Source organism: Guillardia theta (assembly GCF_000315625.1).
Source record: "Guillardia theta CCMP2712 unplaced genomic scaffold GUITHscaffold_35, whole genome shotgun sequence".
Lineage (NCBI taxonomy): Eukaryota > Cryptophyceae > Pyrenomonadales > Geminigeraceae > Guillardia > Guillardia theta.
Window position 1 is genome coordinate 122,746 of NW_005434639.1, and position 27,793 is coordinate 150,538.

Consider the following 27,793-nt stretch of genomic DNA (forward strand, 5'->3'; position numbering starts at 1 on the left):
GTAAAGGCCGGGCAAGAACACTCAGTGAAGTTTGTCTGACATGTGCAAACTCGAATCTGTTTCAGTTGGCTGGCAAACGAGAGGTCCTCGTTGGAGGTGGAGTTCACTGTCGATGCCACGTCAACAAACCTAGGGTTCACAGACCTTGACAGTTGCAGGAAGGTCGAATTCGGAAAGTAGTAGAAGACGTTGCACAGGATCTCATCGCTGAGTTCTAAGTTAACGATCTTGATCATGTACTCTTCCAAAGTTTGATTCATTGTGATGTCATGCAAATTGCAATTCAACGATGTCAAAGAAAAATTTCTTACTTGATGCGGATCAGTAACGGTTGTTGAGCTCACTGCTGAGATCCCTGGCAAGGCACAAAACAGGACATCTGAAGTCCGGACAGTCCTCAAGAGAGTGAAATTGAGCTCCAGTCTGAACAGGCCCCAGCTTGAAACAGGTACGATGACCAGTGAAGGCAAAAGTTTGAAGGTTCCGAAAGTGAGGTCGACAAAGGAGAAGTCACCATTGTTACAAGATGCCGACACTGCCAAGGCGGACAACTTGTAGGAATCGTAATACGTGGGATTCTTGGGAGAGTAGCCGTTGTGGAATGCTATCTCGATCACTGCTGTCGTGAACGAAGTGATTTGTTGTCTTACACTGAAAACAATCTCTGTGCTGTTCCAACTCTCCACGGTGAACGATTCATTGGAAGGAGACACTGTCACCTGGCTAGTTTCGGCGCTGCCCGGGGCCGAAGGAAATTTGAGAACGATCAAATCGGCAGCTCGCAAGTGGTCGGAGTATGAGAACGAGACCTTGACCTTATAGAACTTTTGATCCTGTTCATTCCCAAAGTGGAGAGTTGCATTGACAAAGTATCCAACTCTGCTCGTTGTGAGCAGAGGAAGCCCCGGATAACTTGTGATGATGCTGTGTTTCGCCTTGGTTGACACGTTCATGGAAATGACTCCTCCGTCGTCTGCGTTCAACTTGACGCCAAGTATGGATGGGAGCACAAGGTTGATTGCCGTGTGATTGCTGAAGTTACGCGCAAATGTAACATTGATCGTGTTGTCTTTAAACGAGATCTGCTTGAAGTTCTCGTTCGGGAGGATACAGGTCATGGCTGCAGTAGACGTGTTGTTGTCCATGTGGATTCCAGTCAAGGCTATCACCATGATGTCATCAACAAAGAAGTCAAAGTTTGCAAACACAAAGATGCTCAGCTCGATCGCCTCATCATACTTGAGCGGCGTTGCCACGGCGTACGATCTAGAAAAGGTTCCCACTTTCTTCAGCTGAATCACTGGAACAGGATCTAAGAACCCTCTTGAAGTCTCAGCGCTGATATTCGCCACCGTGATGCCCGTTAGCGGGATCCTGATGTTGGCAGAGGTAGCGATCAGAATGGAAACCTGCGTGCCCGCGTTGACATAGTCGCTGATGCGCAGGTCCAGTCGCTGTTGCCTTGCCTCCCATGCTGTGGACGTGCAGACGTCGGGAGGAATTGAACTTTGCGGACGGAAGCAGAGGTCGGTCGGGCCCGACATGTTGTACAGCCAGATGGTGATGAGGTCGGAGGGGATCAGATTCTGGTCAGGGCTGAACTGAACGAAGATGGTGGTGATGGAGCCAGGGGAGGAAGGGTCGAAGGAGACTACGGGCTGTTTTCCCGCTGTCACCCAGTTCATGGAGACCACCGCTCCGCTAGAAAGCGACCCAGGTCTCATACTAAGAGTTCCGTCCGCAGCGTCCGTTCCGATCATGAGCGTGGGAGAGTTCTCCGGCAGGTAGGCTTCAGGAAGCATGAGGCCGAGACTAGATGGGATCTCAAAGCTCGCCTCGTCTCCTCGGTTGAAGCAGAACCCAGGTTGAATCGTGATGACCAGCATGTCGGTAGAACACCAGGTCGACCATGTGACGGTGTAGTTGACCACAGGCGAGACTCGAGGGATCAACGTTGTGTTGCCTGCCTGCTGCACGAAGTCAGCGAGCAAAGCTTCCAGCTCAAGGAGAGCTGGAGGTTTGCCGACAACTGTCGAGTCGCAAGACACGCGCTGCCCGGCTACTGTGTCGTTTGAGTTGTTGAAGGTGGAAAGAACCAAACTTGCGTCTTGAACAGAGCATTCAAACCCTTTGCTGCATTTCGAGAAGTTTGTCTGCAGGAACGGGAACAGGTTTTCCGCGGGAGTTTCGACGAATTGGAAATTCGTTGCACTCGACAAATTTGCCTCTTGAAAGACTACGTGCTCTGTGTTGACAGACTCCTGCGTCTTCTGGAAGTGAGGGAGCCTGAGGAAAATATTGTCGTAGGCGAACAACTGGACTGAAGTCTTGAACTGCAACTTGAGCTTGACCGGTTGGCTGGTGACCCGGGGGATATAACTGAGCGTTGCAGACTCGAAGGCAGCGACTGACTGCGGCTCTATGAAGATCCATGGCAGCGAGACGGCTGGTGATTGGAATTTTTCCTGACCTTGGAGCTCTGTGTAAAAGTCTCGTAGAGTCCCACAGCTGGAGTTCGTTGTCCAGTTGCAAGGTGACAGATGGAGCAGTCGGAGCGTGATGTTGTGACCTGATAGCGGTACGCCAGAGCTCGGCAGCCTTACCCCGTACGAGCTGGAGACGGTGAAGCTGATCTGTTCCCTTGCAGAGAAGTTCCTCTCGGGAGAGATGTAGACTGCAGCACAGGTGCTCGTCACCAACATAGTCACGTTGAGGCCTTCGTGTACGTCGTTGAGGCTCGTGCAGGAGGCGTTGCAGCGTTGCTGACAGACATCCTGGGAGCTGTTGAAGAACGAGAAACTCTCGCATTGCTGCATGAGGGCTCCGGCGTACCTCAAAGGGTCAGAGCAGAGTCTCACGCATTCAGCGTTACAAGCTGCCGTGACCTCGGCCTGCTCTGCCACCTGGTTGACGTGAAACCCTGGGAGGATGAACTGCAGCGAGTCCTCTCGTATCAAGTCGATGTCAAGGGAGAACCCAAACTTGAGGTCTGTGACTTCGTTGGCAAACGCGGGGGTACTGAACTGCAAGCTCGGGCTCAGCGCAAAGATCCCGACGGGCTGGGAAGCCTTGAGGGCGACGGGGTAGACGAGGCCGCTGGACGCGTCGGTCCACACCTTGAAAGACTGGTTGCTGCCTGCTATGCTGAAGGCTGGGGTCTTGAACCCCTCGCTCTTGGGTATCATAACAGATACATGATCTCCCCTGCCGATCGGGCGGTTCACCACGAGCCGCAAGGTGGAGCTGGCAGCTGACCAGGTGGCGTTTGCCATGCTTGAGTTGTCTCTTCCGCAGTCTGAGAGATACTCGCTGGAGTTGAGACTGATTGGGTCGTAAAGCAACCAGGCAAGCTGGTGGAAGTCGACGAAGGGGTTTCTGTTGCCTTGGTACTCTTCGATCAGATCGTTCCTCATCATCTCTACTTCACTCGGCGGGTCCTCTATGTTCCACCTCAGCAGGGTGGGCAGCTGACCCATGTAGCAGTCTGAACGGAAGCAGCCGTACTGTGACTGGTCCGAGAAACAGCAACGGGTTTGCTCATCAGGACTGAAACCCTTGAGGTCGAGATTCGCCTCACCATCTTCTCCGTCGTACCTCAACGACATGTATAGCAAGGATCTCGCGATATCTCCCCTGACTTGCGCCGGAGGTTCAAAGAGGTCAGTTGAGACGCTCCACTCTGAGCTGTAGCGCACTTTGAGGTCAAAGTCCGCCATGCAGCTGTCATCGCACATGTCAAAGAGCATTGCCGTCTTATTGTAGTACCGGCCCTCGGTGGCTCGGTACAGCTCGGGCTCGTGGAGCAGACGGTTGAGAGAGACCTCGCTGGGGTAGCGATTGTGGAAGTCCAGCGAGGGAGGGAACAGCACGCTGTCAGAGTCTTCACCGCAGTAAGGTTCCGATCCCATCGACCTCGACCACAAGTTGGTGAACTTCCATGAGGAGTTGTCGAGGCTGAAGTTGAGCACCCTGCCGCTGTAGATCGAGCGCACTGGCCCCCATTCAGCGACCCTCCTCTCCATCTCGAACAGCTTCGCCATCGATGCCGCTGAGCCCGCTGGGCGCTGGTGCGTCCTCCTGATACGATCGTGCATGGCTCTGCGGAGCTCAACCCCTCCCTTGCCGCAGACCCCGCGGTAGTAGCCGGCTGCAAGGGAGCTGCCGTCCTGGTACTCGTTAGAGACACAAGGGCTGCAGATGTATTGAGTGGGCAGTTTGGAGTCAGGGAGTTGTCGATGCGTGTAGTGCCCGGAAGACTCCACAACAGGCTCGCCGTCTCCTCCTGCTCTCTCGAACCCCTCGAGGCTGACGTAGACGTGCTCTCCCCTCAGGAGCGGCATGTTGGGACTGAACTCAAACTGGATGTAAGTATCGGTGTTGGGTCTTGGGTCCCACTTGAGGGTGCTGACTTGGAAGCTGCCGATAGTCGGAAAGCTGCTGATGGCGTGCTTGAGGAATTTGCCATGGGCCCCGTGGGCACTGATAGTTACAGGGTTGCTCTGTGCAGACAGGCCGTCGGGTGGGAGGCTCAACCCGGACTTGGAAGGGATGATAACGATGACGCGCTTGTAGGGCTCCAGGTCTCGCTCGCAAGTAGTAGTCAGCACTGACGTGCTGTGGTTCCAAGAAGCGAAGGTGAAGAAGCCAAGAGGGTAGGATTGGATGGGGAAGCATTCCCCCCCAGACAAGGAGAAATTCTGGAATTCAAAGTTCACGACAGATCCTTTGGAGAGCTTCATGCCAGCAAGAAATCCCAAGTACATGGTGCAGGGAAATCCAGGATTGAAAGGAACAGGGTATATGAACGAGGGGTGGCTGAAAAATCCCAGGCTCGTTACCGGAAATGTCAAATTCTCCACCACGCCATACTTTGCAAGGACAGTGATCATCGAAGTGGTCTCAATCGCCTCTATCCCGTACTTGTAGTAGAGAGCATTTTCCGGGGGGATGAAGAGAGTAGTTTGCATGCAGGATTCCGTGTGGAAAGAGCCTTCCATGAGAGTAAGAGTCAGTTGAGAGTCGGACCAACGCCCTCGCATTCTATCTTGTCCGTCAACCAAGACCCTGATCCCTTGCATGTCATCGGCAGTTACAAACGGCAAGACCAATTTGATTGTGTCAAACTCGTACAACGGGAACGAGAGCGAGAAAGCGAGCGTGAGCTGGATCGGAGAATGGTCATCAGCAGCATCCAGCGAGATTTCTGGTCTGACCATGAAATTTCCGAGCGGCTCGATTCTCATTGGGACCGCAAACTTCTTCATGGCATCATCGTACACAAACATTGCCCCCTCCTTCCATTCAGCTGGAATCCCAGTCTTGGGGAGCACGATCCCAACGCTGCTGGGGATCATCAGGTCAAAGTGCTTCAACCCGACCTGCATGTCCGATGCTGACTCAGCGCTCTCGTACACGAGACGCAGCTCATTGTGCTCCTCGCAGGTGTCGGAGCAGGAGACGTACTCCAGCACAGTGCTGGGCATACAGGAAGGAAAGTCAATCGCCAACGTCTGGTTCGTCCAACTGTTGTTCATACAGACGCGGGTGCAGGAGCGTTCGTACACCCACGTCATGTTGAAGCTCGTGGTGGGCTGGGGGGTGCTGATAAGAAGGTTTTCAAGTGAAGGCCCAACGAAGCCCGGCAGGATCAAGCTGATGACGTATCCTGACTTGGGCCGCCTGAGGCAGATCTTGATGAAGAGCTGAACCAGACGGTCAGCGTTGAGCAGCTCAAACCGGAGGACGGGAACTTCGCACACAGGCGCCGAGAAGAGGCCGATGGGAACAGCCGCAAAGGGAACCTGTGTGGAGTTGACAAGTTGATGGTATGGTATCACCCCAGCAGTGGCGTCGAACGAGACGGTGAAAGCTGCATTGTTGAGAGCAAACCCAGTAGCAGGTAGCGTGATCCCAGATTCCGACGGGATCCAGACAGTTACATGTTGGTCTGGTAAGATCGTATTGTTGACTACAAGCCGCATCGTCCCCAGCGACTGGCTCCATGTAGCTTCAGAGAAGAGTCTGTCAGGTAGAGAAAACAAGGTCAGAGAGGAATTTGAGGGGCCGGACAAGCCTTGCAATCGCAGCAAGATTGTTTCTCCCTTGTTCATGTTCACATTCACAGAGAACACAAACTTGATCGTGGTTGTCTCTCCAGCAATCGGCGGCAAGAACAACAAACCAGCGAAGTTGACTGAGCCAATAAACGAATAATTCAGGATAGCTCGCTCGAGCACTGGGCCTTCTTTAGCATCTGTCCTGATGGTGAAAGTGTGATTTGAGCCAACTCCTGCCTTGGGTACGATGATCGAACAGTGGGAGGAGGAGACGAAAACCCAACTTGCGTTTTGTGATGCGAAGGAGGAATCATTAACAGGTGTGAAAGCAGCAGACACGTTGAACGAGAGAGTTTGCTCTTGAGGATTCCAGCTAGCATGATAGAAAAGCTTGTGAGGATGAGACGTCACAGGAAACTCATGGCAAACAGCCCCGGAGAAACCAGCGAGCTTGACAACAACAACATCCCCTGGGCTCAAGTCCATGTTCGGGGTGAAGGAAACATTGATATCAGTAGGACTTCCATAGATACGAGGGGAAAACACGATGGAAACGTCGGAGAAGGAGCCAACAGGAGGGTTCTTGAGAATGGGAGTGAAAGGGATGTTTCCGTTCCTTGACATGACAGATATTGTCGAAACATTTTCATCCCTCCTCAAAGGCCGATGGGGTAACATGATTCCATTTTGCCAAAGGAACTTGACGACGATTGGCTGCATCGAGGGGACGGAGGCGTTGAGCACTGTCAGAGCTATTCCTGTGCTGTTGCAGTTGGTGATCCAGTCAGGATGGAAGACGTCTTGCATCGCTGCTGCAACCTCGACCTGCTTCGAGTAGTCCTGGCGCTGGAAGCCGTGAAGGTAGATAAAAACTCTGTCTCCTCTGATCAGGTCGAAGGTGACTGTGAACTTTACCTCAACCTCCACCACCGCGTTCACGATTAGCGGAGAGTAGGAGAGAGAGGTGTCCATAACGATGCCAACGGATTGTGCGAACAGCAAGTCGGTGGAGGGGACGGGACCGTTGAACGCAGATGTCAAGATCTTGAAACTGGTCTGGTTGGGATACATCCCACCGACGGGGATCTTGATCCGTGCGGATGGATCAACGTAAATCTTGACATTCGTATCGATCTGCACATCGGCTGAGAACACGAACGTCAACAGGCTTCGTGCTCTATCTACCGTCCCCACCAGCTCAGCTCTTGTACCATCTTCATACAGGCAGGCACCTGTAAAGTTCTGAGCTTCAAAGTCGATCAAGCTGTACTCAAGAAACATCTCATCTGCTGCTCTAATGTGCATCCTCACTCCAATCATCATCAGCAGCGCTGCATACTGCCCAGCGACGGGCGGCAGGAGGAACAGTCTGGGGTAGACGAAGGAACCCACTGGGAAGACATTGGAGAAAGAAGTCTGCTCTGTTTGGACAGCGATGGAGATGTTGTATACGGTGCTAGAGTAGAGTCCTGACCTGTAGATAGGACCATCATCACTGGCTACTGCGATCCAGAAATTAGATTGGTTCTCCCGCACTCCTACCACCGGTATCACTAGGCCCAGAGTTCTTGGCAGCACAAAACTGATCAAGGTCTCTGCCGGGACGTCATCTTGGCTGTCGACGACAATCAGAGAGTCAGAGGCGTTCCATGACACGTTGAACGACAGGTTCCTGTCAGAGACGACTGGGAAGTCAACGAACGAGTCCCCTTGGAAGTTGGGCAAGGGAAACGTGATGGTCTCCCTCATCGCCAAATCCATGGAGAGGGCGAGAGAAACGAAGATGTCCGCTGCTTCCCCAGCCTTACCCAAATGCCGCATCAGGTGAGGGTCCAAAACCGTCTCGAACCTGATGGTGGGCCCGTACAAGATTGACCCGATAGTGTCGACGTGGATGGGGACAGGGGTCCGAGGGCCGTAGAATGCGTTGCTGGCGATGGTGAAATTCTGCTGTTTCCTGATTCCGTTCACTGGTAAACTGATCCCAGCGTCAGTACCAACAACAACCTCGATAACTTCGAGCGGGTCGATCCGCTGTGAGACGATCATTACCAGAGTCTTAGTTTGCAAGTTCCAGGTAGCGTTCTGAAGGTGAGGAGAGAACTGTAGGGTAATGTTCGTATTGCTGTCCCCTCCGAAGGAATCGAGCTGTAAGATGATAAGTTCTCCCTCCAAGATCTTCATGGTAGGGACGAAGCGAAGAAACAGGTTGGCGACAGCTCCTGCGTACCGAGGCTCGAAGGTGACGTAAGGGGCGCTGTCCAAACTCGTCGACCCGTAGATCATCCCGACAGGATTGGAGCGAGGGACTTGGATCGGGAGCACCGGGCCGTCAGTAGCATTGCAGGAGATGAAGAAACCCGACTGGTTCCACTCGAGCCCCACCTTGGGCGGTATGAGACCCTGGTTGGCGAGGACTTCAAGGGTCAAGCTCGAGTGCGCAGAGAGGTTGGCTCCTATCAGAAACTCCAACTTCTGCCCGACGGGATCCCACATCGCCGATGTCACCACCTCTGGAGGGAGACTGCCGACTCGGATGATCCTCTGTTCGGAGGACGAGGAGTAGAAATTGGGGAGGTCGAGACGGATCGTTTCGCCATTGTTCAGCTCCATGGGCACTTGGAGGAACAGAGTCATCGTCGTTGGTAGGGTCGGGGTAAACCTGAGCTCAGGCGACCTCTCCTCCAATCGCAACCGGGCAAAGAAAGATCCAACGGGCCTGACTAGCGCGGGACTGACACTCGACACCGGGCCCTGGGCCGCGTTGACCGTGATCAGGATTCCGTGCTGCTGGCGTCTGACGCCGGACTCCGGTAGGTACAGTCCAGAAGCGTTGAGGACCTTGATGAAAATCCGGGTACCTGCAAGGATGGTGGGCCCGGCACAGGAGTCAGCGACTGTGAAGGTAAGAGTGGACGTGGTCAAGTTCCAAGAAGATGTAGAGATCTTGGCAGCTGGCTCCACATGGAGGGAGAGAGGGGACAGCGAGGAGCCCTGAAAGCTAGGCAAGAGCACAGTGAATGTCTCGCCGGGGAACAAGGGCATGCTGAACTTGAGTTGCATTGATATGTTGACATTCTCCCCTGCTATCGGAGGCTCGAAGTAGATCAGACTCTCCATCACAGCTCCGACGGGCTGTACGAAGTCTACGCGCGCGTTCCTCACCGCCCCGTCGCGGGAGTTGGTTGAGACCCTGAAGTCGAAGACGTTGAAAGGGACCCCGTAGGTCGGCAACCGAAATTTGGACGAGCGGTCGAGCTTGATGGAGCATCCTTGAAAGGAAGGGATCTTGGAGAACACGAGGAAAGAGATTTCGTTGACTGAAGGATCCCAGGAGGAGAAGTTCACCTCGCAACCCTCGCTCACCGTTTGGACTTCATCTCCCTCCCATGCAAACTCCGGCAGCGAGAAGACGACAGACTCGCCGGAGCCGATATCCATGCCGGGAGTGAAGGAGAAGATGACGTCGACAGACTGGTTGGCGACCGGAGAGGAAAAGTGCAGGGAGGAGTAGGCGAACCTTCCGATGGTAGAGACGAAATCGAAGTAGAAGGGGAAGGGCTTGATCGAGGAGGTATAGAAGGTAACAGTAAACTCATGCACGTTCCTGGTCCTGATCCCGGGGAAGGGGAGCAGGAGGGCAGCAGAGGAAGGGACTTCGACGTGGAAGAGTTGATCCTTCTTGACGACTTGGCCACACCTCACAGTGACATTGAACCGTTGGAGGACTGGAAGCCACTGAATGTTGACTAGGTCTTTCGAGGACCCTTGCAAGCCTGCGATCTGAGAGATAGCTTCGCCAGTGAAACCTGGCAAGTGGATCAAGAAGTACTCCTGCGCAACGATGTCAAACGCAGGGACGAAGGCGATGATGATTGCTGCGGCTTCTCCTGCATTGATGGGGTTGAAAGTGATGGACGAGTTGGTAACGTTATTGACGTAAGGGCCACTGGCGGCATGCCGGAACGGCCGGCAGTCCTTGCACTGCACTTGAGACGTGTAGACAAGAGAGGTTGTGGTCGAGAAGTTCGAACGACCGACGATCCTCGTGTTGAAATTTGACAAGTACAACTTCAGGAGGGTCCCGCGCGGAATGCTCTTCCTCCCAACCGTCAACAAGAGGGTCTCGTTGGAGGGGAACCAGAGGGCCTCGTGTACGGTCGAAGTGTAGGGCTCGAACAGGAAGGAGGAGGAGTTGTACATCGATAGGCTCTGTGCCGTCGCCCCCCCAATCTGATCCGGGCAAGAGGCCGATGGGTCCAATCTCTGGGCGTTCAAGGCAAACCCGTCTTTCAAGCACCTGCTCATGCCGATACCAGCCTGACATAACGATACCTTCTGTTGGGGGTTGTCCAGACTGAAGTAGGCGCTTTCTGACGGGCATGTCGGCGACAGAGCCGGAGCAGGGCAGTAGCTGGGGCAGAGGAAAGAGGCGCAATCTGCAATCTGCAAGTCTGCAATGTCTTCGATGCCCCAGCCGCAGCCGAGGAGAGTACGTCTTGTGGTGACGTCACAGACTCTGTCGACAGAGAAGAGGCCGGCAGACAGACCAGCCAGCGGTACTTGACATGTATCGTTGCAGTCGGAGCGCTGGAGACCGTGCAGTTCGAGCTGTACGGAGGAGCGAGGCTCCAAGTCGACGTCAAATCTCATCACGATCTCGACCTCGGCGTCATACCCGACCCTGCTGTCGTTCAGTCGAACAGAGACTGGGTACTGCAAGGGGGCCAGCCCGCTGACAACGAGAGGGAAAGAGTCCAAGATCAGCCCTTGCTTCGCGTTGCAGGAGAGCTGGAAGGACGTCTCGTCCAGCTCGTCCCTCATCAGGTATACTCCAGCTGGGAGAGGTACTCGGACCGTGATTTTCTCTCGAGCGCCGACAGACTGATTGAACACAAAGAAGATTGGTAGGACGATACTCTGATTCCCACCTGTCCCATTCGCGCCAGGGTCAGAGGGTTGGGTGCAATCGCCGAGGTCAACGCGGCCATGGCTGAAGGAGGTGAAGTTCTCAATGCAGCAAGAACTGCAGGACTCAAGGAAGGTGCCCCTTAGCGGGAGCTTCAACCTAACGTGCTCGCCCTCGTCAATTCTCATCGTGACCACAAACGAAAGCTCAAGTGCGCTGATGTTGTTGTTGGAGCATCTCTCCGGATCGAAGGCCAGGTGGCTGTACTCAAAGGCTCCGATCCTCGGGAAGTGTTGTATGTACGTGATGGGCTGGATGGGGATGGAGCCGTCCACAGCGATGGCTGCCACTCGTGGTTGGCGGATGTCGATGCCTCCAAGGAGCCCCGTGCTCGGGAGCATGAGACCGGAGGAGGAAGGGACTATCACTGAGATGTTCTCGTGGATGGAAATTTCTCGTGAGACTGTCAAGGTTAACGATTCCAGGGCCTGGTTCCAAGAAGCCCTCTCGAACCTAGCTGGGTCGCTACTGGAGATTCCGACGCAGAGAGGTCCGGAGACGCCAAGGAAGAGAGGGAGGTAGACGGTGATAGTGTCCTTGACCACCAGCATCATCTCCGGGACGAATGAGATAGAGATCTGAACGGGAGCGCCTGCCATGGGAGGGTTGAAACTGAGGACGAACGAGTCCAAGAACGATCCGATCGACTGGCTACTAACGAAAGGAGTGAGAGGATGCTTACTCACCGGGCCGCTGGCAGCGTTGGTGCTGATGCCAAGGTTGGGTTGGTTGAGCCGAATGCCGTCGTCAGGGACGATGATCCCGAACGAACTAGAGATGTTGACATCTACTTTGAAGAAGGCTGAGATCTCCGAGTCCACTGTAAAGATTAGCTGCATCGTGCTGTTCTCCCAGCTGGCAGACGTGATGGACCCGTTGGTCGCCGTCACCGAGCCGTTGACGCTGGCGCCATAGAACTTGGGGAGCTTGAGAACGATGAGCTCTCCCGGCGCAAGGGGCATCACAGCCTGGAAGCTGAAGAACAGAGAAGAGACATCCGCAGCCTTGGCTGGATAGAAGCGAAGGACAGTAGTGTCCATGAACGATCCCAACAGCTGGTACTCGGTCACGAAGGTCGGGGGGATCCTCGGAACGGGCCCGTACTTTGCAGACGAGAAGATTGTGAAGTTTCGGCTGCCGGCCGTGACGCCATTGTGCGGCATGATGATGCTGGCGTTCGTCGTCAAGGTGAAGATGGTGTTCCCAGGAACATCGGCGAAGAACTCGAAGGTCAACATCTCCTCCGTCTTGTTCCAGCTTCCCACAGCTTGGGTCTCGGAGGAGGACACGATGACGGGGAATGGGCTCTCGAGCACCGAGAATCCAGGGAGGATGATGCTGATCTTGTCGCCGGGGATCAGTCTTGACGTCAGCTCCAGTCGCACCTGAACGTTGCCGGGGACCTGAGAGATGCTGTTGGGGGCCATGGGCTCGATATAGCTAAGGGCAGTGTTATTCTTGAAGTAACCGATGTACTGGATGTCACGGAAGAGGACTTGCTGTATCTCACCGGCGGACAGATTCCCCTGGAGGGAGATGAAAGATGCCTCGTTCACCCCCTTCTCCGGCAGCAAGATACCTGCTGCATCGGGGATTACGAAGGAGAAGCTGAAGTAAGGGTCCCGGTAGACTTTGTTCACAAACGTGATCTCCACTCCCTCCGTTGACTCGCTGACCGTGATCGAGCGCTCGCTGTCCTCGAGCGTCAGAGCCTGCAGGTCTGACCTGTTGCTGAGCCTAAAGTCTGGGAGTTTGATCAAGAGACTGTCGTCCACATAGGTCAACACGTCAAAGGCCATCACGACTGACAACTCCGTCGGCATGCCTGCCCTGGGCTCCTTGGAGAACCGGATGGAAGAGACGTTGACCGAGCCGTACTGCTTCACTTCCTCTGACTTCTCTATTGGAATTGCTTGGCTGATCGGAACTTCTCCATCCGTCGCTGAAGACGCCAGGGTGTTGGCCTGGTCGTTGAGCCCGTTCCCCCTGCTCGAGATTGTGACCGACGATTGCGCGATGCGCAGGGTCAGTTTGGTGAATGCCGGGATATTCGTCTGGACGGGGAGGACGAAGGAATAGTCGGGGCTCGTCTGACTCCAGCTAGCCTCATTGATCCCTCCAGCTGGGCCTTCGAGGACCTGTACGTTGATGCTCGCCCCGTCATTTCCATCAAGCCCAGGAATACGGAGAACAATGTTGTCGTTGGGCTGCAGGTTCATGGTCGGAACAAAGGAGACGGTTATAGAGGGGGAGGAGCCGATTTGCGGGGGGTCAAAGCGGAGGGAAGTTTCATAGAAGAACCCAACAGGAGTGTAGTCCGTGATGGGGGTGGGTGGGATAGGAGCTGCTGGAGCAGAGCAAGAAACGTTCATCTTACCCGCGGACAGAGTGATTCCCAGCTGAGGGAGAGTGATTCCGATCGACTCGGGCACGACGAGGGTAACTTCGACGTTCTGGTTGATGCACTGATTGGCAGTCAAATCCAGCATTTCGGACGAGGGGTCCCAGATGAAGGAGAAAGGGACGTTGGAAGTGGATACGAGATTTCCGCTCGTGGCTCCTCCGTTGAACCCACCAAGGTAGATATGGAACAACGACCCCGACTCGATCGGCATGGTTGGGGTCAATACTATGGTGATCTCGACTGAATGCCCAGCACGGAGGGGCGCAAACGTAAGTCCGAAGGTTGTAAAGGCACCAGCTGGGCTGATCTGCTTGATTCTGATGGGCAGGACCGGTCCAAGGACGGCGTCAGTGCTGATGTTGGGGAGATAGGTGTCCAAGACACTGCGGTCTATCAAGCTCCCGCAGGAGGAGGTGTGAGTCAGCAAGCCCCGAGCAGGGAGCTTGAAGTTCTTGATCTCCACCTTGAGGTTTGACTGGAAGACGTCCTTTGCCAGGGTCAGCACCATGTTGTTGGTTGCTAAGTCCCAACTCGCCCCCGACGCGAAGCCTTCGGGGACGGTTACGATCTCCGAAGAATGGATCTGGTCCTGGTATACCTCAGACCTCTCAAACAGAGGCAGATTTAAGACCACATGGTCCCCCTGCTGAATCGGGAGATGAGGAGTGAAGGAGAAGGAGATCACGTTAGCCACTCCCACTTGCCCTGGGATCACCTGGAAGGTCGTCGAGGACAGGAAAGTCCCCACAGCGGGAGACTGCCAGACTGGGGTCGGGAGGATCGGGCCGTCCGAGCTGGTGCAGGAGATCTTGATGTCTCCGTTGTTGAGGTTCGTCCCGTAGACCGGGAGCACGAGGCCCGATTCGGAGTGATACACTGAGAGCGAGATCGAGACGTTGGCTGGGATCTCCTGCACGACTGTGAACTCAAGGATCTGAAGTCTCGTCGACCACGACGCTCGAGTGATGTAGTGCTGGGGGTCTACGACAGAAATCTGACCAGGGAGAAGGGTGAAGGACGGGAGGGAAAGTCGCACAAAGTCGTCCTGGAAGATCTTCATGGAAGCCCGGAAGCGGAAGAAGAGGTCGGAAAGCTCTCCAGCCCTCTTGTTTCCGTAGTCCAGCCACGAAGTGCCGGCGAAGGAGCCGATGGGAGTGTACTGGACGGGAGAGAAGGGAACAGGTCCATCGAGAGCGTTGCACTTGATGTAGATTTTTCCTCTAGCGATCCCTTCCTCTGGGATCTTGAAGCCGACGGACTGAGGGACAGTAACGACGACGGATTCCCCTATCACGACTGAGCTCTGCGCTGTCAAGCTGAGGATCGAGAGGCTCCCTTGCCATGAAGCTTGGATGAAGCGCAGGTTCGTGGAGGTGACGGTGAACTGGGACGGGGTGGCCTGGAACCCTGGCAGGAAGAGCTCAACAAGTTCGCCGGGGGCGATCTTCATGGTCGGGGTGAAGGAAGCTTGCAATGAGGTCTTGACCTGTGAACGAGAGTTGTAGGCAACAGGTGGGGTGAAGACGATGTTGACATTCTTGTTGGGATCCGCGTTGTAGAAAGACCCGATGGCCTGGATCTTGGTCAGAGGGGCCGACAGGACAGGCCCGTCCTGTGCGTCAGAGTTGATGTTGAAACGAGTGTCCCCGTCCCTCACGCCCTCTATCGGCACTTTGATCAGGACAGACACGTTGATAGTCAGCACGACGACAGAGAAAGCCGAGATGGTTTCGTTTGCCACCAGCCTCATCTTGCCCCTGTTCTCGTCCCATATCACCGTCCAGTCAGTCCCGTTCGAGGGCAAGACTCCGTCGGCCCGCTCCGAGACGTTCTTGAAGTCGTAGAAGGTGATTGTGATCGATTCACCTCTGAGGATTGTCATCGTTGGCTGTACGACAACTCCGATACTGTTGATGCCCGACAGCAACGACGAGGACGAGACAGAGCCATAGAACCCGACCTCGCTCCGGAGGAAGTTGCCGATCGGGACAACGTGAGTGATGCAAGAGGAGAAGTTGCCATAACGGGAGGTGAAGGCTTGCAGTGTGTAACAACTCAGCCTTCGGATGCCTGCCTGGGGAATGACCATCCCCACACTTGACGAGATGAAGACCGAAGAGTTGCCGAGAAGACGAACGTGAGACTCGAAGGTCATCAGGAGCTCAGAAGTCGAGTTGGCCCAACAAGCAGACAAGGCATGCTTCATGCTCTGCCCTGAGATCGAGATCGTCAACGTCCGAGGGTCTTGACAGGAGCCCTCGCTGTAAAAGTCAGGGAGATGGAGTCTGAGCGTGTCGTTGACGTCAAAGGAGATATCGCTCTCGAAGGAGATCGAGAAGTTTACTGGAGAGAGAGAAACCTTGTCGCCGAAGTTGAGCGACGTCGATAGGATTCCAGTCAAGTTGAGGTTGTTAATCGGTTCTAGATCTCCATACCTGGAGCAGCCCACCAAGAAATTGTTGGAGGTCGCCCAAACCATTGACACTTGATCAACCATGAGTGCTGAGTCTGCAGTGATTGTCAACTTCACTTCCCGTCCGAGTGGGAGGTTGCCAAGAGATGAGAGAGTGAGAAACTTTTGATCGAAGCCTTTGACCTCCTCATACTTGCAAGGACAACTCTGATCCGCCTGACTGCCGTTGCCGCACGAACTGGTTCCCCAGAGCGCTTGGAAGGAAGCTGAGTCCTCTCCTGCCAGAGAGATCTGCTGGTTGCCGCTCGCTCGGCCCAGGAACGGCAGAAGGAGGATGAGACTATCGTCTTTGAATATCACTTTCCTTGACTTGATGGCGAAGCTGATCTCGAGGTACATGCTCCGGTCCTTGGGGAAGAAGAAGGCAGACACCTGCTCCAAGGATCCAATCCCCTGCACACCTGACACTGGAGCCGAGAAGACCTGCCCTTCACTGGCGTTGATGGAGACAGTGAAGGCTGAGTCGTTGGTCATGATGCCATCGACAGGTGTGATGATCCCTTGATCAACTCCGATCGTCAAGGTCAGGGCTGAGTACATCGCGATGTCCTCGGCTGCTCTCCACCTGACTTCCATGTCCCTCTCCGACCAGCTGCCGTTGACGAAGACCGAAGGCGGGCTGATGTCCAGCTGCGCCTGCGAGCTCCTCCTGAAGCCCGGGAGCTTCAAACTCAAAGTCTCGTCCTTGTAGATGGTCATCGACGGGGTGAAGTGGAAAATGATCGAGGAGGACACTCCGGCGCGAGGAGGATCGAACGACAGGCTGGAGACGACCGAGCCGATCGCCGGCCACCTTCCTATGTCAGTGACTGGGATGTCTCCAGCCACGGCGGAGGCTTGCAGTTTCAGCCCAATCTTGTCCTTTGGGAGTCCGTCCTGGGGCAGGATGAGCCCCTGAAGGAGCGAGAGAGTGACCAAGGAGGACGCTGGGAGCTCCAGAGGGACGTTCAGCTCCAGCTTGGACTGTGCTGACATCCAGCTAGCAACGGTTTCCTGGGACTGCCCGCCGTACCAATCAGTGACGACGAGGACGGAGACGTTGACGGAGGCCGAAGAGAAGCCAGGGAGAGTGAGAAGAATGGTGTCAGAGGGGAAGAGAGACACGTTGGCGACGAACTGAATCTTCATCGGGGAAATCATCCCGGCGATGGGACCCTTTTGGTCAAAGAATAGTTGCACGTCCACGGCCTTCCCGTTGCTGCCGATACCCGGGGAGTACATGATGGAAGTGGGAAGGATGGCCCCGACGCTCTGAACGCATGAGATCTTGAGGGAGGGCTCGTTGGCCGCCAGGCCCCCAGCTGGGATCTTGATCAGCTGAGCAGCTGAGAACTTGATGGATGTCAAGGCGTCGTGGTAGACAACCTGCCCCAGCACGATGGACAACCTGCTGATCTGAGAGTTCCATTGGATTGAAGTGACTGTCGGACCAGTCTCGTTGTGATGGGAGACAGCGCCTGAGACCGTGAAACCGGGAAGGTCGAGCTGGACGACAGCGTTGGGCTGAAGGTCAACGATAGAGATGAAGGAGATAGTCAGGGACACGCTGAGAGAGGTTGATGGAGGAGCGACATGGAGGCGAGAGAACTTAAAGTAGCCCACTGGATCGAAGTTTCCCTCGACGAAGGGGGTCGGGATCACAGGCCCTGAACGCGCGTTTGAAGAGATCCGAATCAGTTTGCTGTCTGCGTAGACTCCGTCGATCGGCAGTGTCAGGTCAGCGCTGGAAAGGATTTCTCGTATCTGCTCCCCCTTGCTGAAAGGATACTCAACAGTGAACACAAGAGAGCTTGTCTCTGCCTGCCAGCTCACGAAGGCGAACCTCTGACTCAGCGTCGAGATAGTCGTTGACGATGGCTTCGCTGAAAATCCTGGAAGGTGGAGGGTCACGGTCTCCCCGTAGAGCATGCCCATCCCTGCGACGAAGGACATGGTGAGAGTCGTGAATCGCCCAGCGTACGCCGGAGAGAAGCGGAGGACGGGGTTGTTGAAGACTCCGACCGCGGGAGACCGCTCGAAGGCTGTGGGAAGGACGTTGCCATCAAGGGCTGATACTGAGATCTTGAGGGCCTGATAGTTCTCGATAAGGCCGTCCACCGGCAACTTGACGAAATTAGAGCCGAGAGCGAATTGAAGCGAAGTCCTCTTAGGGATGAAACTGCCGACAGACAGGCTGAGGGTGTGGGTCGTCAGGTTCCAGCACGCCTCGCTGAAGGGGAAGACGGCAGTCGCGTTGAATGACTCGCAACGGTCGTCTCCTTGGAAGCCAGTCAAAGTGACGAGGAGCTTGTCAACGAAGGTTGAATCAGGGTACACGTTAAGCTCCATCAGGATGTCAAGAGAGACCAGCACTCTGCTGTAAACGTCTGCCTGCAACGGATCGAAAGTGATGTTGGGGTTGTCGATGCCGCCGACGGGGTAGAAGTCGACGACCCTGAAGGGGGACCTGGTGCTACCTGCCTGCGCCTTGCAGGCGATGCTGATGTTGTGCTGCCTCCCGACCCCAGTCTGCGGTAGGTTCATCCCGGCGGTCGAAGGGATCAGAATGCTCATCTCGGTTCCTGCCTCTATGTCGCCCACGAGCTTCAACGTCAGCGTCTGGTTGGCAGCATCCCACAGTGCCGACCCGACGATCGGGTACATCACTGTCTGCCATCCGCAGCCTTTTGAGCAGTCCGAGCGCACAGACCACTCGGTGGTGAAGGTGCTGGTGTCGACAAGACTCTGAGGAAAGGAAAACCGAGTCAGCCCCAACACAATCTCGTCGCCGTAGTGCAGACTTGCGTTGTAGGAGAAAGAGAGGAGGAGGGGAACAGGATAGTGCGTGCTCGGCTGATCTCCGAAGCGCAACGAGACATGGTTAAAGATCCCCTGCCACCCGATCACCGGCACGTAATGTATCTTCGTCTTCAAGACTGGCCCGAAGAAGGCGTCCGTCGACAGAAAAATGCTGGAGCTTGCGCTCAGTCCATCCTTCGGTATGCCGATCATCGCTGTAGAGGGCAGAAAGATGGTAATGGTGGAGTCAACAGGAAAGCTGTCGACGAGCTCGAAGGCAACGGAGCTGTTCTCTCGGAACCACGCGGAGCTGATCAACGTCCCGTTTTCGCCCACCGCTGAAGCACAGGAAATGTTGGGGCCACTAAAGGTGGGCAGGTACAGGACAATCACGTCCTTAGCAACCAACGGCATCTTGTTCCGCATGCGGATGGTCAGACCGATGGTGGCCAAGGGCGAGGAAGTGATAAAGGAGATTGACATGTTCCAGAAGGCCCCTACCCGCTGCTTGTACGGGAAGCTAGTTAAGGGTACAGGCCCGTCGGCAGCATCCGTTCCGATCCGGAGGCACTCCCGTCCGTACAAACCATCTAGAGGGAGGACGAGACCGAACGAGCTTGGAACGACGAAGTCCATGAAGGTAGAGTAGAGCGTATACTTGGGGATTAAGGTCAGCTGGCTCTGAACGGCATCCCAAGACAGGTCAAACATGCTCGTCTCGTTCGTCGGCGGTGCTGGGCAGTTGACAACTCGTTGGAACCCGCAAAGTTGGACGAGCAGCTTGTCAGCTGGAGTGATAGACATGTACTTGATGAACTTGACAGTGACGTTGACGCGGAAGTTGCAAGCCTCTTGATAGTTGGTGCAGCACGAGGCCGTGTAGTCGTTGCAGCACGGCGAGCTCGCATACCGACTGACTGGCGCAGCATAGGGAGGAGAGAACGAGATGGAGCTGTTGAGCAAGGCTCCGATAGGCGTCACCTGCTGCAGCGAAAGAGGAGGGAAGGGGCCGGCAGAGGCGTTTGAGGACAGGGTGATGTTGACAGAGTTGGGTCTGACGCCCTGCTCAGGTAGAATGAGCTGCTCCTCCACGCAGGAGGAGTAGATGAAAAGCTCCCGAGCCTCGATCTCGGAGATGACTTGGAGGACAAGGGAACTTTCAGCCTCCAACCAGTACAGGCTCCTCACCTTGGACGTCGAGCAAGTTCGCTGAGGCTGGAAGCCAGTCGTGTTCTTGAAGTCCGGGAGTCTCAGAGTCATGATGTCTCCTGGCACGAGAAGCATCTTCATCCTGACAGACAGTTGGATCCCACAAGGGTTGTTGGACGACGGCAGTTGCGAGCTGCCGAAGAGAAAGAAGGAGAGATTAGACTCGACGATCCCTCCCGTCTTGTAGATCCCTGGGGACTTGTCGATAGGCAGGGGAACCACCTTTCCGTAGCTCGAGTTTGTGCCAAGGGTGACATTGCTGCTGTTCTCCGACAAACCCTCCAGAGATACCCGGAACAGCTCTGAACGGGAGATCTGGATGTGATAGTTGCACAACTGATCGACAGAAAAGACGATCGGGTTGGACGAGAAGAGGATCTGAAGTTCGAACAGGAGGGGCCGCCATTGCCCGACCATCTGACAGGCTCCATCGCAGCAAGAGGAGGTCGCGGTGATGGTGACCGCAGTGCCCTGGTCTGCTTTGTCCAGCTGAAACCCAGGGAGGGTGAGAGAGAGAGAAGAGTCCTTGCTGAGGGCCATGGAAGAGAAGAAAGCGAGGTCGATGCTTGCGAGCTGTCCGATCTGCGGGGGGTCAAACCTGATGACGGAGTGGTGGAAAGATCCCACGTTGAGGACTTGCATGCTGCTGGGGTTCGCTGGCCCGGCCTTTGCGTTTGTCTCGATCAGAAACTTGTCATAGTGGTCATTGAAGCCACACTTTGGCAGGCGGATGCCCGAGCTGGAGGGGATGCTGAAAGAGATAACCATGTCCTGCTGGACTACCTGAGCTGCCAAGACCTCGATCACGACCTGGGTTTCGGACCACTTGATCAGCGCTGTGGGGAAGTAAAGGGAGCCGTTCCCAGCTGTTGCAACCGTGACGTCTGGGTGGCTGGGGAACGCCTGGCTGCACTCGGAGATGACATTGCGATTGTACGTCCACGTCATCTTGACCGACTCGTTCGTGGCGATCTCCTGATTCAACCTGAACCCGACGGAGAGTGTGACAAGCGACCCTGCAACCGGCGGGTCAAACGAGATGGACTTGTAAGTGAAGACTCCGATGGGATTGCTGTATGCGATGGGGATCGGAGGAACCGGGCCGTAGATGGCATTACAGGAGATGCGCATGCGAGGATCGTTGGTGCTAATGCCGTAGGGGGGCAGGCGGATACCGAAAGAGGATGGGACAGTAAGAGACTGAGCTGAGAGCTCTGGGATGTCCTGGATGAAGACAAGCTGGAGGACAGCATCCTTGTTGAACCAGTTGGCGTAGAGGTTGGCGTTGTCGTTGATAGGGTCAAACTTGTAGATGTTGCCGTTGGCAGTGAAGCCTGTCAGGGTCAGGTTGATGATCTCCCCTGCCCTGATCGTCATCTGCGGCTCGAAGGAGAACTGGATGGTCGCTGGGGACTCGAGCGCAGTGTAGGTGACGTGGAGGAAGGGGAGCTTCTTCACAGGCTCGTAGAAGGAGCCGACGGCCTGCGAGGTAGGGATGATCGCGCCCTTGATGGGACCGTCGATGGCATTGGTAAGGATCTTAAGGTCCTGCTGGTTGGCACCCAAACCTTTCAGGCGAAGTCTGATTTCAGCTGCCTCCGGGATGACTATCTGAATGGTCTCGTTAGGCCCAGGGATGACGACCGCTGCCGTCATGAGCAGCCTTGACTCGTTGACGTACCACCTGCCCACCTTGAACCAGCCCTCAGGAGTCGAGGAGACATTGAATGTGTCCCGTCCCCCCGTGAAGCCGGGGAGGATCAGTCCGACGTGCTCGTCAACAAGGATTCTCATCTCAGGCCTGAACTCGAGGATGAGAGAAGAAACCTCTCCTGCCGTTGGGTTGCCATAAGACAACTTGGGGCTGTTGAGGAAAGAGCCAACACCATCGGACTCCGGGAACGCAACCTGGACAGCGTAGGCCACAGGAGACTGAACTCCGATCTTGAGGGAGGGCTGGTTCCTGCTCACACCTTCCAACGGAAGCCTGATGCCTGCGTCGGAGTCGACGAAGATTGCGACGCTGGTGTTTGCGTCAAAGGCAGTGTTCAGTAGCACGAGCCTCAGCTGACCGAGCAGGGGGTTCCAGCTAGCGAGGCCAAACCCAGGGACCCACACGTTGTGCGTTATCTCCCCGAGGAAACCTGGCAGGCTGAGGACGAGGGCATCGCCGCTCTTTAGAGGGAGGGAGTAGGAGAAGAGGATCTGAAGGCCAGTCTCAGGAGATGACGTGGACTCGTAGCGCAGATAGACAGGTTCGATCCTTCCCACTCCCAGCACGTTGTACACCCTTGTGGGCAGGACTGGACCATCCTGAGCGTTGGTAGCGACGGTGATGAAGTCAACGATGTAGACACCTCCTGGAGGAATTACCACATTCACCTCCTGCTCCACTACAGCAAGGCATCTGCTGGAGGGTGGTATGTCTGACAAGACCGTGAAGTTGAGAAACGGAGGGTCCCAAAGGACTGACGAGGGGACGAGCGATTTTGAGTTGTCCAGGGAGCAAGACAGGTTGAAGTAAGCGACCTTGGAGCTCTTGCCGAGAAACTTCGGAATATGGACGAAAATGGTCTCCTCGAATTGAATAGACATGGCGATTGAGAAATTGAAAATGATCCTGGAGGGCTGGCCGGGGACTCCGTCGACGAACGAGACCTGAGTCTCGTTGTTGAAGGAGCCAACGGGCGGGAGCTCGTCAAAGACGTGACGGTAGCAGTCGTCCAAGAGGATGAAGATGCCTCGATCGATGGACCTGAAGCCATAGCGGGACAGCACAAAACCGTAAGACGTCGAGATCGCGAACTCCGGCTGGAAGCTTCCAACACCGTAAGGAAAGACCTCGAGCACCTTGGACGGCTCAGTCCACCTGATTCTCGTCCAGTAGACTCCGGCTAAGAAGAACTCAGTCACGTTCTGAGTCGCCTGCTGCAAGGAGATCTCCGGGAGGTGGATGCGTAGAATGTGCTTCTGTGAGTCTGAGAAGGTGACTCTGAACCTCAGCTCCACGGGCTCGCCCGCCCGCGCGTTGTAATGCACAAGGGATGCGAACACTAGCGGGTAGGACTGGGAGAAGGAGCAGAAAAATCGAACGTTTTGAAAGGGTTGATCTTGGAAACGGGGTGCAGAAGAGATTGACGGAGAATAGTTCTGGTTTACCTTGCTCAGAACAAGACCAGTGATCTTGAAATGTACAAGCGTCGACGCTAGAATGTCTTGGTCGATACGGAGCACGACTCTTCCCAAAGACACGTTGAAAGACTTCACGCTGAGCAGAGGCGAGGAGTCCTGTAGTGCAGAGGACGTACCTACGAAGAGATTGGGCATGCTAACAGAGATTTCCTCCCCCGTCGACAAGTTTGACAAGCATGCAAACTGCACCTCCACCATCCCTGACAACGAGTATGCGTCCAATCTCGTGCTAGTGAATCCTTGCCCCCCTCCCACCTCCAGGAGCCTCCGCTTCCCAGCTGTCCCTGCCATCTGAATCTCATCTGAGTTGAACAGGATTCCCTTTGACCTCTCCTCCACCCACGTTGCCCCCTTCTCCCTCATCTGCGAGCTCTGCGCAGGTACTGCAGGGCTCCATATCACACTCTCCCTCTCGATCGCAACCAATCCTTCAGAGCTTCTCATCATCGCCTCCAGCCGCTTGTCCGCCTCCTCCAGACCTCCTCCTGGCAGCTTCAGGATCCCATCGAGACTTTCTGAAACGCTCCTCCCGCATCCTGCGGCTCGCTCGCACACCAGCTCCAGCACTCCCCTCACCTCATCCCACGTCCCATTCATCCCCTCCGTCATGATTCCCTGCACAGCAGCGGTTCCCATCTCCGACAAGGTCAACGAGGAGGAGGAAGTGAAGTTGGGCAGGAACACTGAGACCTTGTCACCAATTGAGATGTTGATGCTGCTCTCCAGCTGCAAGTCCAGCTTGCAGGCCGCCAGAGGGGTCCTGGGATGAAAGTCGAGGGTGAAGTTGCGGAATTTCCCGACAGCCTGGACGAACTTGAAAGGCTGCCAGTCCACCATCGAGGTGGCCAGTTGAGCTGAGATCTGAATTCCATCCCAGTTCTTCTCGACTCCTTCGGTCGGCAAAGTCAGCCCGGTCCCAGCTGGGACTTCGACCTTGACAAGCTCTCCTCTCTGAAGCGATTGCTCCAACTTCAGTAGCAGCGTCCTGCTGCTCTGAAGCCACGTCATCGCAAGGGAAGTGTTGGAGACAGCAGCGAAGGCCTGTTGGGGCTGCGAGAAGGAGGGCATCCTGATAGATATCGTCTCATTCGCAGCCATGGGCATCTGCGGCACAAATGTGATGATGACGTCAGCAGACGAGTCAACCAAGTTGTAATTATTGAAGAACATTCTCGTGCTCTCGAAGGATCCGTCCGTCGCGGTCGAGACCAGAGCAGTCGGGATCAGGTACCCAGCGACTGCTATCATCTCGATGGTGGGCGAAGTGAGAGCTGAGAGACCGTCAGGTGGGAAGAGAATGCCCAGCTGAGACTGAAACTGAACGACCTGCTTCACTCCCGGATCGATCTTTTTCCCGACAGACACTGTAAGTGACAACGAGTTCTGACCCGCAGTGACTTGGTAGATGTCCAGGTCAAAGATACCTACTGGAGTGAAGAAGCCCGGGAGGTTGAGGACTATGCGATCCTTGGGCGCCAGCGACATGCTGGCCGTGAAAGAGATCTCAAAGGCGGCTGGGCTGCCAGCTACCACCGTTGACGTGAACACGATCTGCGGCTGAGTCTGCAGCGATCCGATAGCGCGAGAGTTGATTGGAAGTTGGATGGGGTAGCCGTGAGTTGGATCGAGGGAGAGAGAGAAAGAATTAGCTGCAAGGCCGGGGAAGGGAACGTACAGCTGTTGCGAAGAGGAGATGTACAGATAGCGGAAAGAGCTCGCCGTGCTGATGGTGACAGTCAGAAGGACTTCGCTGGTAAGAGGATTCCAGCTCGACCCCAGGACATCGATGTTCTGACCGACGACAGTGAAGGCGGAGATACTCGAGGCCCTCCGCAGACCAGACAACTTGAGTCGCCATTGCTCGACCAAGTTTCTGGGTCGGGAAGTCGCAACGTCATGGAGCGAAATATTGATGGACAGATCGCGTTCGATGGCAGGAGGATCGAAGGAGGCAACGATGGAGTCAAAGAGAGGAACGGCGGGAGAAATCTTGATCGACTGGGGGGCCACCGGACCCGCCTCAAACGATCCGAAAAGCCTCAAAGTTGCCTGGTTTGCCATCAGGCCATTGACAGGCACGTGAAGCCCGAAAGATTCTGGAATGACGATGGTAATGTTGGAAGCCTCAATGATATCCTCGTTGAAAGAGATGGAGAATTCATGGCTGCCTTGAACCCAGGTTGCAGACAAATAAACGTAGTTGATAGTATTTACAACGATCTGAATCATAGACCTTCTCTCGAAATTGTTCTCGAGGGAATACTCAGCAAAGAAATCCGGCAGCTGCATTGACAACACATCTCCCTTAACCAACTTCATCCCATTGCTGAAGACCAGCTCAAGCTGGACTATTGAACCAGCTGAAGGTGACTCTGGTATATACGCCAACCTGGCGTAGGTAGAAGTAGCAAGTAGAGCCCCGACTGGCTCGACATACCAAAGAGGGGTAGAATACACCGGCCCTGCCTTGGCGTTACAGGAGATGAAAAATGTTTGCTGGTTCAATGAGATGGCTTTCTCCGGCAGAGTGAGGCCAGAGGTGGAGGAGATGAAGGCATGAACTGATCGATTTGCCTCCAGCACTTTCCCGCAGTTCACCACAAACACCAGGCGCTGATCGGGGTAGGTCGCCGACCATGCAGCATAGAACCGCGGATCGCTCACGCTCCCCATGTCGAACACATCGGACTGGGGGATGATACCCTCAGGGCCCTTGAAGCCCGGCAGATAGAACTCGATCAGCTCTCCCTCCTGAATGCTCATGAGAGGAGTGAACTGAAAATGAATGTCCACTCGCTCCCCGGCTGTCGGGTTGTCGTACGACATGCTGGTGTAGGAAAAAGCGCCGACTGGCGTCAAGATATCAAGAGATCTTGAGACAACAGGGCCGTAGATAGCGTCCGTCGTCAGCTGGACTCCCTGGAAGTCCGATGGAAGGCCTGTTGTAGGGAGCGCAAAAGAGTTTTGAGAGCTCACAAAAATGTCACTGCGCAAGCCTGCCAAAACAAGGTACTTAGCAGTGAACACGAGAATGTTAGAATCTCGATGCCACTTGGCCTGATCAAACTGATCGTTCTGAGTTGTGATGCTTTGATTCTGGTCAGCTACTCGTCTTGAGAATCCTGGCAGATGAAGAGCAATGTGTTCTCCAGGAAGAATATCGCGATTGTGTATGAATTTCAAGGAAATAGAGACGATATCCCCGGCAAGAATAACATCTGGAGATTGGCCAGCGAACTGAAACCTGTACTCCTCAAAGGATCCGATGGCAGGCGCAGCAGCGACAGTTGGAAAGACTGGACCTTGAGAGGCATTCGTTTCCACCAAGACCCTAGGATCATGCAACAATATTCCATCCTGACCTATCGCTATTCCCGCCGACTGTGGAACAAAGATCCTGCAATGCAGCAGCGCCGGCAGGAGAAAACTTGTAGAGGCAGGCATATAAACGCTAAGAACGCTGCTCATACTCCAACTTGAGCGAAGTATAGTACTGACAGTCAGTAGACCTTGCGCGTTCGAACAATTCAATTCAACGAGGGAAAACTGAGATGTGTAACATGGATAACCTTTTTGACATGTGAAACTAGGAAATGAGACCCTGATCATATCATTCGCAATCATATTCATCTGGGCAATGAACGAGACGTCTATCCCAACCATTCTTCCTGCAACCCTCTCCGTAAAATCAACCTTGAGGGTGTCCGTGAACGAACCAATCTGCAGCAGAGGTGTGTTCACAGGAACCGAGGGCCCGCCATTCTGCGCGTTTGTGTAGTAAGTACCGAAGGAGTTGATTCGAACTCCTTCCTTGGGAGCACTGATGCCCGATGTCGCTGGGATCAGCACGCTGTAATCGCGACCATTGGCCGTTATTTGAGTGCATGTGAGGACAAGAGTGCTCTCTGCCTCTACCCAGTCCGCTTCTGCGAACTCTGCTGTGCCAAGCTGGATGGTCCCCGTGGAGTTGCGGAAGAAGTTAGGCAGCGTGACCCAGATCTTGTCTCCAGGGAGCAGACCGCCGCAACCAAAGCACATCTTGAACTTCAAGGTGAAGTTCAATGGCTGCGCTGAATACGCTCGTGTATAATCGACGGTAAGGTATTGAATCGCTACTTGATCTCTGAGGCCGAAGAAAGAAACTTCTGACGATTTCATCCCTACTCCACTTGAGGTGAACGCTTGAAATAGGACAAGGATGCCACTCAGAAGCCATCTCTTCATGATTATAGTGATCCTCTGCTATCCTCGACCCTTCATGCACTCCCTGCTCGCCTCACTAGCTCAATCATCGTCTCAAACTTACAGATCGCTCGTCTCATCAACATATCTTCTCCTCTCCGTCCTCCTCTTCCTGCGCTTCTTCCCTTTGCCTGCCTCCCCCACCATGGCATCTCCGCCATGGTCACTGAAAACGAAGGGACGTCCACCGGGTACCCCCACCCACCCCCTCAAATCTTTCACCCCATAATATCCTCTTGGGTTCAGTATTGCCTGATACCACCGGTGGTTTGACTTGAGCTTTGGACCCCCTGTAAATTGTCAAAGGTTGTCATGGAGAAAATGAGTAGGAGCTCAAATGCGGATCTGGCAGTACCGAGGGAGGAAGGGAGGGGAAAGGGGAGGGGAAAGGGGAGGGGAGGAGAGGAGAGGAGGAGAAGGGAGGAAGGGAGGGAGGGAGGAGGAGTGGCGAGGAGGAGGGAAGGGAGGGT

At 54.8% G+C, this 27,793-nt stretch overlaps 1 protein-coding gene across 1 annotated transcript in view; it reads right to left on the reverse strand.

Moving 5' to 3' along the window:
* GUITHDRAFT_108638 (hypothetical protein) overlaps window positions 1–27,239 on the reverse strand; it is a gene marked incomplete at both ends in the record, with an annotated part of 43,060 nt that extends 15,821 nt beyond the window's left edge. The window contains 3 exons of the mRNA XM_005832293.1: window positions 41–14,072; window positions 14,115–26,462; window positions 26,682–27,239. Coding sequence (XP_005832350.1) covers window positions 41–14,072; window positions 14,115–26,462; window positions 26,682–27,239 — 26,938 coding nt within the window. The remainder of the gene's footprint in view (window positions 1–40; window positions 14,073–14,114; window positions 26,463–26,681) is intronic.
* Window positions 27,240–27,793: the final 554 nt, after the last annotated feature.